This window comes from Orcinus orca, chromosome 16, assembly GCF_937001465.1.
Source record: "Orcinus orca chromosome 16, mOrcOrc1.1, whole genome shotgun sequence".
Classification (NCBI taxonomy): Eukaryota; Metazoa; Chordata; class Mammalia; order Artiodactyla; family Delphinidae; genus Orcinus; species Orcinus orca.
The window spans coordinates 83694127-83708404 of NC_064574.1; the positions used below are offsets into that span (position 1 = coordinate 83694127).

A 14278-nucleotide genomic window follows, 5' to 3' on the forward strand; every position below is an offset into this window, starting at 1 on the left:
TGTAAAATGCTCCCCACTGACGTTTCTTCCAAGTCTCCCAAGCCAGTCGGCTCTATTTGCCTGAATATCCTCCCAAAACACAGGTCTGACCGCGTCACACAATTTCATCGGCTAATGCCGTGCCAATTCAAGGCCAGAGTTCTGGGTTGGAATTCAACTCTCTCTGCAATCTCCATCACACTGTCCTGACACTTTATGCCTGTGTTCCACCGTTCCTTCCAAATACCCTGCCCTCTAACTTTCTATTGGGCTTTCTGTCCAAGTATCTTTCCCACACATTTATCTGAAGAAAATGACCCTATCCTTAAAGTGGGTTCAAACACCAAAACCTTCACGATGCCTGATCTCCCTAACTTCTGCATCCCGGAGGCACCTGAGTTAAAATCGTATTATAATGTGATGCTTTGCCTTATAGTCATTTCTTATCTCCCCCCTTCCCCTTCCCCAGTCCCATCAGACTGGACACAATGTGGAAAGCAGGTCTTGTCAAAATGTCAATGCATTCCCAAAACGCTCAGCACAATTCTTTTCATTTTGCAAATGTTCGTTATTGTGAGTCTTCGAGGTAATCAGTATTGCATTTGGCTCTGAGATTAAATGTTCATTCGTTCATTCATTCATTCATTGATCTAATGAAACCTTATAAAGTACACCCTACATGCCGCGGAATATGAGGTGATGGGAACAGAGATTCACAAAAGGCTGTTGAATTCATGCATCAATATGAACCAAGCCCTAAATGTGTCATTTGGTAGGAGAGGGATGAATGCAGAAACAGATCAGATCAGCTCCTGCCCTCAGGAACTGTACCTGTACCTACAACATAGGGAGAGAGGTGTGTGCACATAAAACAAGTTGAAGGGAACAGGGGGTTTGGATTTTGTCCTCATCCTCAAGGTGTGAGAGGCACCCTTCCGAAGGTCCTGCCTGGCAGTGCCTCCTTGAAGACTGGGCGGCTCTCGGTGACGGTGACGGTGACGCCGGGCAGGGCTGGGTGTGTCGTGGGAGGATGTTCAGCCTGCCTCTTTCCTGGGAAGCTGATCTCAAGCGGAGGCCCTTCCTGTCCTGATGACAGCGACCTGATGTCTTTCCCCAGCTATGTGGCCAGCGACATGGAAGAGGACAACCAGGCCCCCAAACAAGCCATCTTTTCGTTCCTCTATGGAAAGAACCGCTCCCAGCGTCCCTTGTTCCACAAACTGCGTTCCCAGTTCATCCGTTCCATGGGCTGGAAGACGAGGGTCACTCGGGAAGAGTGCGAGCAGGTGGGTGGGCTGTGGCGGTCTCGGGGAGAGGGAGGGCCGGAGAGGAGGGGGGATCAGGGGGAACTCGGTTTGGGACTTGGGGATGGACGAGAAAGAAGCGGAGGCCGGGCAACCGGAAGCAGCGGCATCCTCATTGCCAGGGGCTGTTTTTCTTTCCAGATCCAGGCTTTTGATCCAGAGCTCTGGGTGTGGGGAAGAGATCGCACCCTCTTGCCCCAGGGGCCCCAGGAGCACGCAGGCCTCAAGTCATCGGCCTGCGCAAAGGTAGGTCTGCGTACGTGCAAAGGTGAGGGCGGAATGACGTGTTGTCTACTGAGGAAATCGGAGGGATCCCACTGCTGGACCCACATCACCTCTCACGCTGTGAAGGGGGCCAGCCGGGCACACAGCCACACGCCGACTCAGCGCCCAGCCACGGACTGACAGCCACACACACACACCAGCACCGCGGGGCCCGTGGGCGCCAGACCTCGGGGAAACCAGTTTGTCCCAGACGCATGGCTCTCACTGAAGTCATTTCACCCAAAGCAACTGGGTCCAAGTAACAGCTTTGACGAGATGGTGATTTTCTTCCATATACTGTGTTTCCAGTTTCTCTTTTTCATTCATTTTTGGCCTTACATCCCTCAGGGATATGGGTTCTAGCATTTACCTACAACAAAGTAAATGTCTACAAACAGATATTACATACAACAGCCCACACGTTCAATAAGAAAAGATGAATTATGACTGGCTTTACTTTCATCCAAATTTACTTTCAAACTGCTTATGGCCAGATGACCTGGGACTCTTTATTTCCCCTGACTCACCACTTCTGGACCAATGATTCCTCTTGGACAATTCACCTTTTCCCCCTCAAGTTGACGGTCAAGGGGGTTTATCACAATGAGTGAAGGTTAAGGAATGCCATCTTCAGCATGGCTTATTACAATTGACACATTAGAGTTCTAGATGTGGGCAGAGGACTGAGCAAGCATTTGGCTTAAATCTTGTAAACTAGCTGTCTTAGTCCATTCGACCTGCCCTACCTACTACAGACTGCGTGGCTGATAAACAACACTCCACAGTCTCTTCTACAAGGCCAATAATCTCATTCATGAGGGCTCTACCCCATGACCTAATAACCTCCCAAAGACCCCACCTCCTAATACCAGCACCTTAGCGGTTAAGATTTTAAGATTTCAACATAAGAATTTTGGGGGACACAAACATTCAGCCCGTAACACTAACCAAGTTTAGGACTGAGTATTATTTAACAATTAGGATTTTTAAAATCCTAATCCTGGCAGAGTGGTTAAGAATCCGCCTGCCAACGCAGGGCACACGGGTTCAAGCTCTGGTCCGGGAAGACCCCACATGCCGCGGAGCAACTAAGCCCGTGCGCCACAACTACTGCACCTGAGCTCTAGAGCCCACGAGCCACAACTACTGAGCCTGCATTCTACAGCCCGCAAGCCACAACTACTCAGCCTGTGCGCCGAGAGCCCATGCTCCGCAACAAGAGAAGCCAACGTCATGAGAAGCAACGGAGAGTACTCCTCGCTCACCACAACTACAGAGAGCCCACGTGCAGCAACGAAGACCCAATGCAGCCAAAAATAAAATAAAGGAAATAAGCAAATAAATGAAAAATTAATAATAAAATAGACATTAGGATGCAGGGTTAGCGTCAGGGTTAGGCATCCGGCATCAGGTCTCCTGGTCCACGACGCTGACTTGTCAGTCACGTCTATAGTGTGGTGCCAAGTTCAGAACTGAAGTGGTGCCAGAGGACCAAGGTGAGTTGAGACTAAAGCAGCATTTCTCCAAATGCCAGCTCCCTGCGCACAATCACCTGGGGTCTTCGCTATAAAGCAGATTACTGGGCCTGACCTTAGGTGTATTCAGTAGTTTTTGGAGTCAGGGTCACCAGAGTCCAAGAATCACACTTGAAAACAATGAATGGCTCAGGACTGGGGTTCAGAATGGAGAATTTGAGATAAAACTGCAATCATAAAGGAGTCTCAGTTCTGCTTAGAATTGACTAAGCATGGGAAAACCTTTATAGCTGCACAGCTGCCCCTTTGCAATCTGACATCCTTGCTCTTTCTCTTACTTCCAGATCACAGAGCCCAGGAGAGATGAGGATGTTCAACACGAGGGCACTCCAGACAGTGATGACAGCTGTGAGGAAGGAAGGGAGAAAGCCTCTTGTGCAGAGAATCGCGAAGAACCCAGCAACTTCTAGAATGAGCTGAGAAGAGTCTTCATATCATACTCCTAGGAGCGGGGCATGCTTCTAGGAGTCTGTGGCAGGACAATAAGAAAACAGGGTTTTCTCAGATGCCATCCTTTTGGAAGTCACCACCCCAATTTTCAGATCATTTCATTCAAATCTCCCCTGAGGTCCCATTGGAGGTCCCATTTTTTATACACTTGTTTGCCCCGGTCTAGAAGCATTTGAAGGTGGAGTGTAGGGGCTCAGAATAGGAGTGAAAAAGTTTAAAATATATAATGAGAGCCATAGGGTCGTGACTGATGACTTAACTTTCACAGGCTTATTTTGAAAATGTCACCTGTAAAATTATTGTATTTTTATATTTATATATTTATTTTAAATAGTTTTAAATATTTATTTTGAAATAGTCTTCATCTTGAAACACCTTGTTCCTACAAACTTTTCTGATGAGTATTACAGCTGTTGTATATTTACACATATATACAGTTTTACTCACATTTTCAAGAGAGATTTTTATTTGTATCTATTACATAATATACACTTTATATATTACATAATATTCCCATTCTACTTACAGCTAGGTGGGTATTTCCTCCCACATCTTGTAAGCATAAATTTTATTTTTTTAGTTCTCATTATTGAATTGTGGGAATTCAGTCGCAATTTTTTAACTTGTCTCAACATGTTTGTACGTTATTTTAGATTATTAAAGAGCACCGAGCAATGCAGCTTTTGGGAAATACAATAAAGATGAAAGTCTTCCCACAGTCATGACGTGTGTGGTCATTACCAGTCGGCTTCGCCTCTTTGCTGTCCAACGAGGTGTTGCTTAATGGTGTTGTGATTATCCAACCACATTTCTTAACTCTGAAAAATAATCCTGAATTATTTTTCATGTAGAGAAAACTACAGAAGATGAGGCACATCTTGCATCATTCAGGACTCCAATACTGAGAGACAAGTGTTGGGTAAAAGGAAAGATAGCTTTATTGAGGAAGCCGGCAGTCCAGGGGAGATGATGGGCTCATGTCCCGATGAACCAACTCTCCCCTCCTGAGGTTTTGCTTGAGGACTATACAGGGACAAGAGAAAGGGGCTACATGTTGAAGAGAGGGTTACAGGGTGCGTGATCAGCTCACGGACATGCTTCTGATTGGTTGGTGGTGAGGTCACGGGGACCCAACATCATCAGCCTTCTGGTTCCAACTGGTCTGGGGTCTACGTGCTTGTGGGCAGCATGCAGTTAACTTGTTCCACCTGCTGGGGGTTTCAGTCTCCGCCAAGCAGTTCCAAGGACATGGCTCAGAATATTACCCGATAGCCCTTGAGGAGGAACTAAAGGTCCCTGACTGTGTTGAACGGCTAAAGTATGATTATTTTGTCTTTGCTGTTTTTCTGGCCACGCCACGCAGCTTGCAGGATCTTACTTCTCTGACCAGGGATCAAAAACAGGCCTCTACTAGTGGAAGCGCAGAGTCTTAACCCCTGAAATGCCAGGGAATTCCTGACAGTACACTTAAAAAAAACAAAAACAAACAGACCAAAAGAAACACAGTTTTAAGGAAGCTTAACTTTCTCAGAAATGCAGAAATTTTGTTGTGCATTTACTTTCTTTTTTTTTAAAAAATACATTTTTCAATTTATTTATTTATTTTTGTCTGCGTTGGGTCTTTGTTGTTGCACGTGGGCTTTCTCTAGTTGGCGTGATCGGGGACGACTCTTCGTTGTGGTACATCAGCTTCTCAATACGGTGGCTTCTCTTGTTGCGGAGCATGGGCTCTAGGCACGTGGGTTCCAGTAGTTGTGGCTCGCGGCCTCTAGAGGTTTCTTTATTTTCTATTTTTTGCAAGTATTCATCAAATGTTTATGGCTTGAATGAATGACAAATAATTTCTTCCAACAATCTTCACACTGCTTAAACTATGACAATATTTAGCGTCTCAAATTTCGTATGACCTTACTCTCTCCGTGCTCTAGTTTCTAAAAGCATGTGGGATCTTCCCGGACCAGGGCTCGAACCCGTGTGCCCTGCACTGGCAGGCGGATTCTTAACCACTGCACCGCCAGGGAAGTCCCTGTGCATTTATTTTCAAAACATAATAAGGCCAGATGAATTCAGAACTAGGGGCAGAAAGCTCTTCCAGTGAGACACAGAAGCTCTGCTGTTTACGCAGATTTAGAGAACAACTTTCCAACCACTTATTAAAGAGACCAACACTCCACTAGAAACAGTTACCATTTTACAGAGAGAAAACCAAACTCCAGCTCTGCATCAATATAATATTTGATACTCAGAGAACCAGAAGCTCTTTTTTGAAAACCTCTGGAATAAACATCAAAACTGAGCCGCCTTCGGCTCAGACAAATGAAATTCCCTTTCCACCCATCTCCTGCAACTTTCTATATTCACTGAGGTTGTGTCCTTCACTATCCTCTTTCTGGTGCTGGAACAATCAGTCATTTCACTTTAGGACCAAACTAGTTTTGTTCCTGTTAATAAACAAAACTACATCTCATTATCTTGCATACAAAGTTGCACCTCTCGGCTGCTGGAACCAAGCAGGACCCTGCAGGGCCCTTCCATGTCCCCTGCCTCTTGTTTGTAAAACAGCTGCAGTCTCCCAGGCCTCCCCTGAGTCACAAAAGGACAGGTTCAAGCAGTTCATGATTAGGACAACAGCACTCACAGAATCTTTGGTTCCTCCCGAAGGACATAAGTAACAGTGTCAGAGACACACTCCTAACTTGTTCAGCAGATAGTAAAACCACTCCAAGAGGAGAAAGCTAACTGTATGATCACCAGACTGGAGCTATGACGTAAGCTGCTCCACCTTGAGCAGACCTGAACCAATGGCTTACACAATTCCAGGAACTGGCCTCAAGGAAATGGGAACAAACCAACACTGGAGTTGAAGATTAACTGTGCCTGAAACAATCAACATGACACCGACCACACCACTGCAGGACCAATTTCAAGATGATGGTCAGAGCTGACTGTGCTACTCTGCATGTAGCCCCCACCGACACAGCCCAGAGACTTCCCATCTTTTCCCTATCAACCCGTTTTCCCTCTAATTGGCAACTGGGAGATGGTTTTGGGGACACTAGTCCGCCATCTTCCCAGGTGGCCAGCTTCCTGAATAAAGCATCTTTCTTCCTCCACCAACCTTTGTCTCTGGAACATTGACTTCTGAGCGATGAGCAGCTGAACCTGAGTTCTGTTCCAGCCGATAACATTACTATTGGTCAAGTCTCATTCATATTATATTAATGATAACTTTGAACCAAAGTTACTTCCATTTCACAAAGAAAACTAGCAGTGAATAATTGACAACTGCCCATCACACGTCAGCATTTTAGGCTAGGAGAGCTCACGAACACACATAGCACAACTTTACATAGCCACAAACATCCCTTACACGACTTCTCCAAGTGGTAGAGACAAACACATTCATTAACACACCCACAGACATAGCCTCTAGGTAACAAATAAAAATATGCAGCAAGAGCATAGAACTTGAGATTATGCTTAGTAATCAATGTTTCGGGTTTCTGTCTTGCTTAGAAATGACCTCGGTATCCAACGATTATCCAGTTAGTAACACAATTTAATATCAGTTCAAGGCTTTACGTAAACTAAAGATCTTGGAATTTATCGACAAGCTAACACAGTACAAAACACAGTTATTGTTGAAAGAAAGTTTGTTGGAATAATAATTAAATGCGCTTAAACACAAATTCACATTTTTCATAGCCTTAAATACTAAGTAGAAGTAACGTTAGCTTATTTGATGGGCACACCTATATAAATTTAGGAAGAACACTCCCAAGTAGATTTTTTTAAATGTATGCCTAATACCGATAATTAAGATAGGTATAAATATTTATTAAACCAAAAATATTAAACTAGCTTCATTTGTCAAAGATTTACCTAAATTATGTAAGCTTGAAGTCTTTCCATTTCTGAGTTGAGTTTTGGCTGCACACAGAGGCTTGCTGGATCTTAGTTCCCTGACCAGGGACGGAACCCGGATCCTGGCAGAGAAAGCACCGAGTCCTACCACTGGATGGCCAGGGAATTCCCTGACTTGATTTCTACAAGAATACTTTTCTAGCACATTTAACGTATGAGAAGTTCTCATTCCTTTCTCTCTGAGAATTTTAGGGATATATAATTTTTATAAGCACATTTGTATCTTTGTAGGCCAATCAGGACAGAAACCCTTTAATTTAAGAGACTCTACAATGTACTTTAATAGATCCAGAAGTAGGAAAACATTACATACTCACACTGTCAGAGGTAAAGACCTTTCTGAATTACAGACACACAGACACAGAGAATGGAACTTTTACCTTCAGTTCTCAAGTCTTAGACATGAGTCAGGAATAAACACTCACCAGTCTAGATGTTAAAGAGCAGTTCTCCTCCCATTGGGCAAGAGATTCTCAATTGATTTGAGCTTGTCCAAGTAGACAAACAGAAAAGACTAACAAACCAGATCCTCTGTTACCTCTCACCTAACTGAGATTAGTTCTGTAGAAACTTAATCCCTTTGGAGAGACCATCAAAAGTCTTCAAACGACAGAGCCAAACTCAGAATCCCTGCTGCTCCAAATGGGGAACCACTCAGCTGTAATCTGAAAACAACGCAGAAACACAAAAGTAATACAAGGGGAAACTAAAGAAACAGAAAGTGCTCCAAGTTCAATGGCAGCTTGGGTTCACCCCTGGGAGAGGAGAAAAGACGTACCTGGGCATCACTGGCTAATGAAACACACCACTTGTTGCTGGGCTTTTACAGATTTTTTTACGTGTAATTGATATACAAAATCCAGCCCATGTTTAATTTGTATAACTTGATGAGTCTGGACATATGCACACACCTGTGATACCACCACCACCATCACGGTAAGATACTCTTCACTTCCAAAACATTCCTTCTATCCCTTTGCGTGTGTGTGTGTGTGTGTGTGTGTGTGTGTTAGAAAGACTTAACACAGCAACAGGTACATGAAAAGGTGCTCAACGTCACTAATCATCCGGGAAATGCAAATCAAAATCATAATGAGATATTACCTCACATCTGTTAGAATGCCCACAATTTTTTTTTTTTTTTTTTTAAAGATAAGAGTTGTCAAGGTTGTAGAGAAATCGTAACCCTTGCATATTGTAGGCAGGAATGTAACATCGTGCAGGCACTGTGGAAAACAGTACGGAGTTTTCTCAAAATCTTTTAAATAAAATTTCCATATGATCCAGCAATCCCACTTCTGGGTATACGGGCCCAGCTCAGAGACACTGCAGCTTCGGTTCCAGAACACTGCAATGAAGCGAATACCGCCATAAAGCGAGTCACATGAATTCTCTGGTGTACCCGTGGCATGAAAAACTTATGTTTACACTATACTGTAGTCTGTTAAGTGTGCGATAGCCTTGTGTCTAAAAAAACAATGTACATACGTTTATTGAAATATACTTTAGGGAAGAGAAATATAGATCAGTATAACAGGATAGAAAGCCCAGAGATAAACCACGCACATATGGTCACCTTATCTTTGATGAAGGAGGCAAGAATATACAATGGAGAAAAGACAGCCTCTTCAATAAGTGGGGCTGGGAAAACTGGACAGCTACCTGTAAAAGAATGAAATGAGAACACTACCTAACACCATAACACAAAAATAAACTCAAAATGGATTAAAGACCTAAATGAAAGGCCAGACACTATCAAACTCCTAGGGGAAAACATAGGCAGAACACTCTATGACATAAATCACAACAAGATCCTTTTTGACCCACCTCTTAGAAAAATGGAAATGAAAACAAAAATAAACAAATGGGACCGAATGAAACTTAAAAGCTTTTCCACAGGAAAGGAAACCATAAACAACAACAAAACAACAACCCTCAGAGTGGGAGAAAATATTTGTAAACGAAGCAACTAAGGATTAATCTCCAAAATATACAGGCGGCTCACGCAGCTCAATATCAAAAAAACAAACAACTCAACCCAAAAATGGACACAAGACCTAAATGGACATTTCTCCAAAGAAGATATAAGATTGCCAACAAACACATGGAAGGATGCTCAACGACACTAATCCTTAGAGAAAGGCAAATCAAAACTACAGTGAGGTATCACCTCACACCACTCAGAATGGCCATCATCAAAAAATCTACAAACAATAACTGCTGGAGGGGGTGTGGAGAAAAGGGAACCATCCTCCTGCACGCTGCTGGGAATGTACATTTATACAGCCACTACGGAGGACAGTACGGAGGTTCCTTCAAAAACTAAAAATAGGGCTTCCCTGGTGGCGCAGTGGTTAAGAATCCTCCTCCCGGTGCATGGGACACGGGTTCGAGCCCTGGTCCGGGAACATCCCACATGCGCAGGGCAACTAAACCCGTGTGCCACAACTACTGAGCCTGCGCTCTAGAGCCCGCGAGCCACACCCACTGAGCCCGCGTGCCACAACTACTGAAGCCCGCACGCCTAGAGCCAGCGCTCCGCAACTAGAGAAGCCACCGCAAGAGGAGTCCGTGCACCGCACAGTGAAGCGCCTGCTCGGTGCAACTAGAGAAAGCCCACGCACAGCAACGAAGACCCAACGCAGCCGAAAATAATGAATAAATAAAACTACATAAATTTATACAAAACAAAAAACCAACTACACATAGAACTAACATATGATCCTCCAATCTCACTACTGGGCACCTATGCTGAGAAAACCGTAATTCAAAAAGAGACACGTACCACAATGTTCACTGCAGCACTATTTACAATAGCCAGGACCTGGAAGCAACTTAAGTGTCCACTGACAGATGAATGGATAAAGAAGATGTGGCACATATATACAATGGAATATGACTCAGCCATAAAAAGAAATGAAATTGAACTGTCTGTAGTGAGGTGGATGGACCTAGAGTCTATGAAACAGAGTGAAGTCAGTCAGAAAGAGAAAAACAAATACCGTCTGCTAACACACATTTATGGAACCGAAAGAAAAAAAAAAAGGGCTCTGATGAACCTAGTGGCAGGACAAGAATAAAGACGCAGACGCAGAGAATGCACCTGAGGACACGGGGCGGGGGGGAAGGGTAAGCTGGGATGAAGCGAGACAGTGGCATGGACATATATATACACTACCAAATGTAAAACAGATAGCTGGTGGGAAGCAGCCGCATAGCACAGGGAGATCAGCTCAGTGCTTTGTGACCACCTAGAGGGGTGGGCTAGGGAGGGTGGGAGGGAGACGCAAGATGGAGGGGATATGGGGATATATGTATACATACAGCTGATTCACTTTGTTATACAGCAGAAACTAACACAACACTGCAAAGCAAATATACTCCAATAAAGATGTTAAAAAAAAAAATACTTTAGGGACTTCCCTGGTGGTCCAGTGGTTAAGAATCCGCCTTCCAATACAGGGGGCGCAGGTTTGATCCCTGGTCGGGGAACTGAGATCCCACGTGCTGTGCTGTGCAGCACAGTCGAAACAAAAAAAAAATTAAAAATACTTTACTGCTAAAAAATGCTAACCATCATCTGAGCCTTCGGCGAATAGTAACCTTTTTGCTGATGAAGGGTTTGAAATAGTGTGAGAATTACTAACATATGACACACAGACAAGAAGTGAGCAACTGCTGTTGGAAATACGGTGCCAACAGACTTGCTCAACAAAGAGTTGCCGCAAACCTTCAATTTGTGAAAAGCACAAGATCCGGGAAGCACAATAACTATAATAGAATATAATGTAATATAGTATAATAAATAATATAGCCTGTATATTCAAAGAAAAGGAAATCAATATTTAGAAGAGATACATGCACCTCTATATTCATTACAGCATTATTCACCAGAGCCAAGATAGGAAAACGACGCAAATTTTCACCAACACAGAAATGGATAAAGAAAATGGGGTTATACATAGGATATTATTCAGACTTATTAGAAGGAAATCCTACCAGTTGTGACAACGGGGATATAACTGGAAGACATTATGGTAAGTGAAATAAGTCAGTCACAGAAGGACAAAGCTGTGTGTTTCCACTCATATGAGGTATCTAAGAGTCACACACAAATGGTCAGGGGTGGGGGAGGAGAGGGTGGGGGTTGTTCAATGGCTATGAAGTTACAGTTACACAGGATGAATATGTTCTAGAGAACTGCTGTATGACTAAGCGTCTATGGTTAACGAGGCACACTATTCTTTTCGTTTGAATTAAAAAATTTTCATTCAAGTGTAACTGACCTACAACACTATGTTAGTTCCAGGTGCATAATATCAATATTTCTATACATTAGAAAATGATCACCAAGATTAAGTCTAGTTGTGGTTGAGTTACCATCTGTCACTGTACAAAGTTACGTTATTGACTGTATTGCCCATGCTGTATATTTCACTCCAAAGACTCATTTATTTTGTAACTGGTCATCTGTTCCTCTTAATCTCCCTCACCTATCTCACTCATCCACCTACCCCTCTGGCAACCACCTGTTTGTTCTCTGTGCCGACGAGTCTGTTTCTGTGTAGTGACATTAGTTCGCTGGCTTTGCTTTTAGATGCCACACACAAATGACATCATACGGTACTTGCCTTCCTCACTCTGACTTACTGCACTTCGCACACCACCCTCTGCCTCCATCCATGTTGCCACAAAGGGCAAGATTTCATTCTTTTTTTTTTAATTTTTAAAAATTTATTGATTTTACTTTTGGCTGCATTGGGTCTTTGTTGCTGCAGGCGGCATCTTTTCTAGTTGCGGCCAGCGGGGGCTTCTCTTCCTTGCACTGCGTGGGCTTCTCATCGCGGGGGCTTCTCTTGTTGCAGAGCATGGGCTCTAGGTGAGCGGGCTTCAGTCACTGTGCTACGCGGGCTCAGTAGTTGTGGTTCGCAGGCTCTAGAGCATGGCTCAATAGTTGTGACACACGGGCTTAGTTCCTCCGTGGCATGTGCAATCCTCCCAGACCAGGGCTTGAACCCATTTGCCCTGCACTGGCAGGTGGATTCTTAACCACTGCACCCCCAGGGAAGCCCCTCATTCTTCTTCTTTTTGTTTTTTTTTCCGGCTAATAGTCGTGTGTGTGTGTGTGTGTGTGTGTGTGTGTGTGTGTGTGTGTGTGTGACGCATCTTCTGTATCCATTCATTTATGGATGGACACATCGGTTGCTCCCATACACTGGCTATTATAAGTAATGCTCAATGAACATAGGAGTGCATGTGTCTTTTTGACCTAGTGTTTTTGTTTTCTTCCAAAAAAATACACAGAAGTGGAATTTCTGCATCTTATAATAGTCCTACTTTAAAATTTTTGAGGAATGAGGTGCACTACTCTTGACACGAAGTTTACCTGGTGCTGTTAGGTGAATCCATCCAGGATCTCTGTGAAGACCTCCCAAACTGTTAAAACATAAGGGTAGGGACTTCCCCGGTGGGCCAGTGGTAAAGAATCCCCCTTACAATGCAGGGAACCTGGGTTCAATCCCTGGTCAGGACACTAAGATCCCACGTGCCGCAGGGTAACTAAGGAATGGTGTGGAGGAGGTTAAGGAAAAGACCACGCCAAGCACAGAGGCCGTTTCAGATGGCAACAAACTCCTGACATTGACTGAAAATCAAAGTTCTTTATGTGTAACAATCGAAGAGGCAGGATGGGTCCTGTTAGCAAGGTCCCCTGAGATGCCAGGTCACCTGACCGCCAGCTCCAGATGCAGAGACGTCCGGGACCCAGGCTTTGCTGGCCTCGGAAGGCTGAGGGTGCCCACCTGCTGACAGGACACCGGGGGGTGGGGGGGTGAGCGGGGCGGGGGGAAGAGCTGGTTGCGGCCCAAGGCAGACGAGCGTCTGTGCAGAACTGCCTCGGCTCAGCCTCGAGAAGCCTGTCTCAGAAATCGACAGCAAGTCTTCCAGAAGCTCTGCCCATATTCCATTCAGGCGTCACTGGTCACACCTGTGGCTGCCCGGATGAAGACTGGGGGCCCACACGTTCACACACTGAAAGTTATTACCAAATGCAAGAGAGTGAGGGATTAGAGAACTACTCTAATTTTAAAGCGTAAGTAGAATCACGCACACCTTATTCTCCTTTCCGGTTCTGCATTTGCAATTTCACAAAATGTGTGATCTGTGGGGCTTTTCTAATCGCTTGTAATTTTGCCCGATGAGAAAAAAACAGCACGATAAGAAAACATTATGGTTTTCACTGGTAATGGGCATAAAAATATATGCACTGTTGCTGCTTGAAAACAGCATTCATGTGAATGTTCCAGATGATTTTCTATTTGGTGATGGGTTAAGTGGCTTGCCCACGTTCACGTTTATGTAAAGGGAAGATGAGAAAATTGCACTTTAAACTTAAAAAAATGGATGTCAGGAAACCTGGATAACAAATTAAGAAAGCAATCAGAACTGCAAATATTGAGGGGTTTTAGGTTAGTTTCAAAACACAAGGGAACAACCCACGACGTATGTGTCTTAGAAGACCACTTGGTACAGTAAGATTCCACAGACAGCCTTGTAATCCCACAACTCAGAACTGGTTACACATTTCCCACAAGCCACTTTCTCAGCGTTACGTTCACAGTGTCGGCTCACTCCCCTGCTTGGTGGCAGAGAGGACGGGTCTCCTTTCCTTTCTGAGATTCTTTTCATGAGTGGCTAGAAAGCTTAAGCAGTGGAATTCCATTAGAGAAAAGGAGTATTCCTCAGAGGATTGTACATGACAAAACCCCAAGAGGGCTTTACCAGCTGCATCCCTGTGTCAGAGATCTCCCGTGCATGGCTGGG

The 14278-nt window shown here is 44.2% G+C and overlaps 3 protein-coding genes across 17 annotated transcripts in view; 2 read left to right on the forward strand and 1 right to left on the reverse strand.

Moving 5' to 3' along the window:
* The window catches only part of ZNF12 (zinc finger protein 12), a 91202-nt gene that overhangs the window by 71096 nt on the left and 5828 nt on the right, over positions 1–14278 (reverse strand). The gene's annotated exons all lie outside the window — the stretch shown is intronic.
* LOC101284819 (speedy protein E4-like) overlaps positions 1–14278 on the forward strand; it is a 37379-nt gene that overhangs the window by 2519 nt on the left and 20582 nt on the right. The window lies entirely within an intron of this gene.
* On the forward strand, positions 806–3588 carry LOC125961463 (speedy protein E4A-like). Its single transcript, XM_049699479.1, has 3 exons — positions 806–1265; positions 1425–1529; positions 3367–3588. The coding sequence occupies exons 1-3, from the start codon at positions 1083–1085 to the stop codon at positions 3490–3492; spliced, it is 414 nt and encodes a 137-aa protein (XP_049555436.1). The 5' UTR covers positions 806–1082; the 3' UTR covers positions 3493–3588.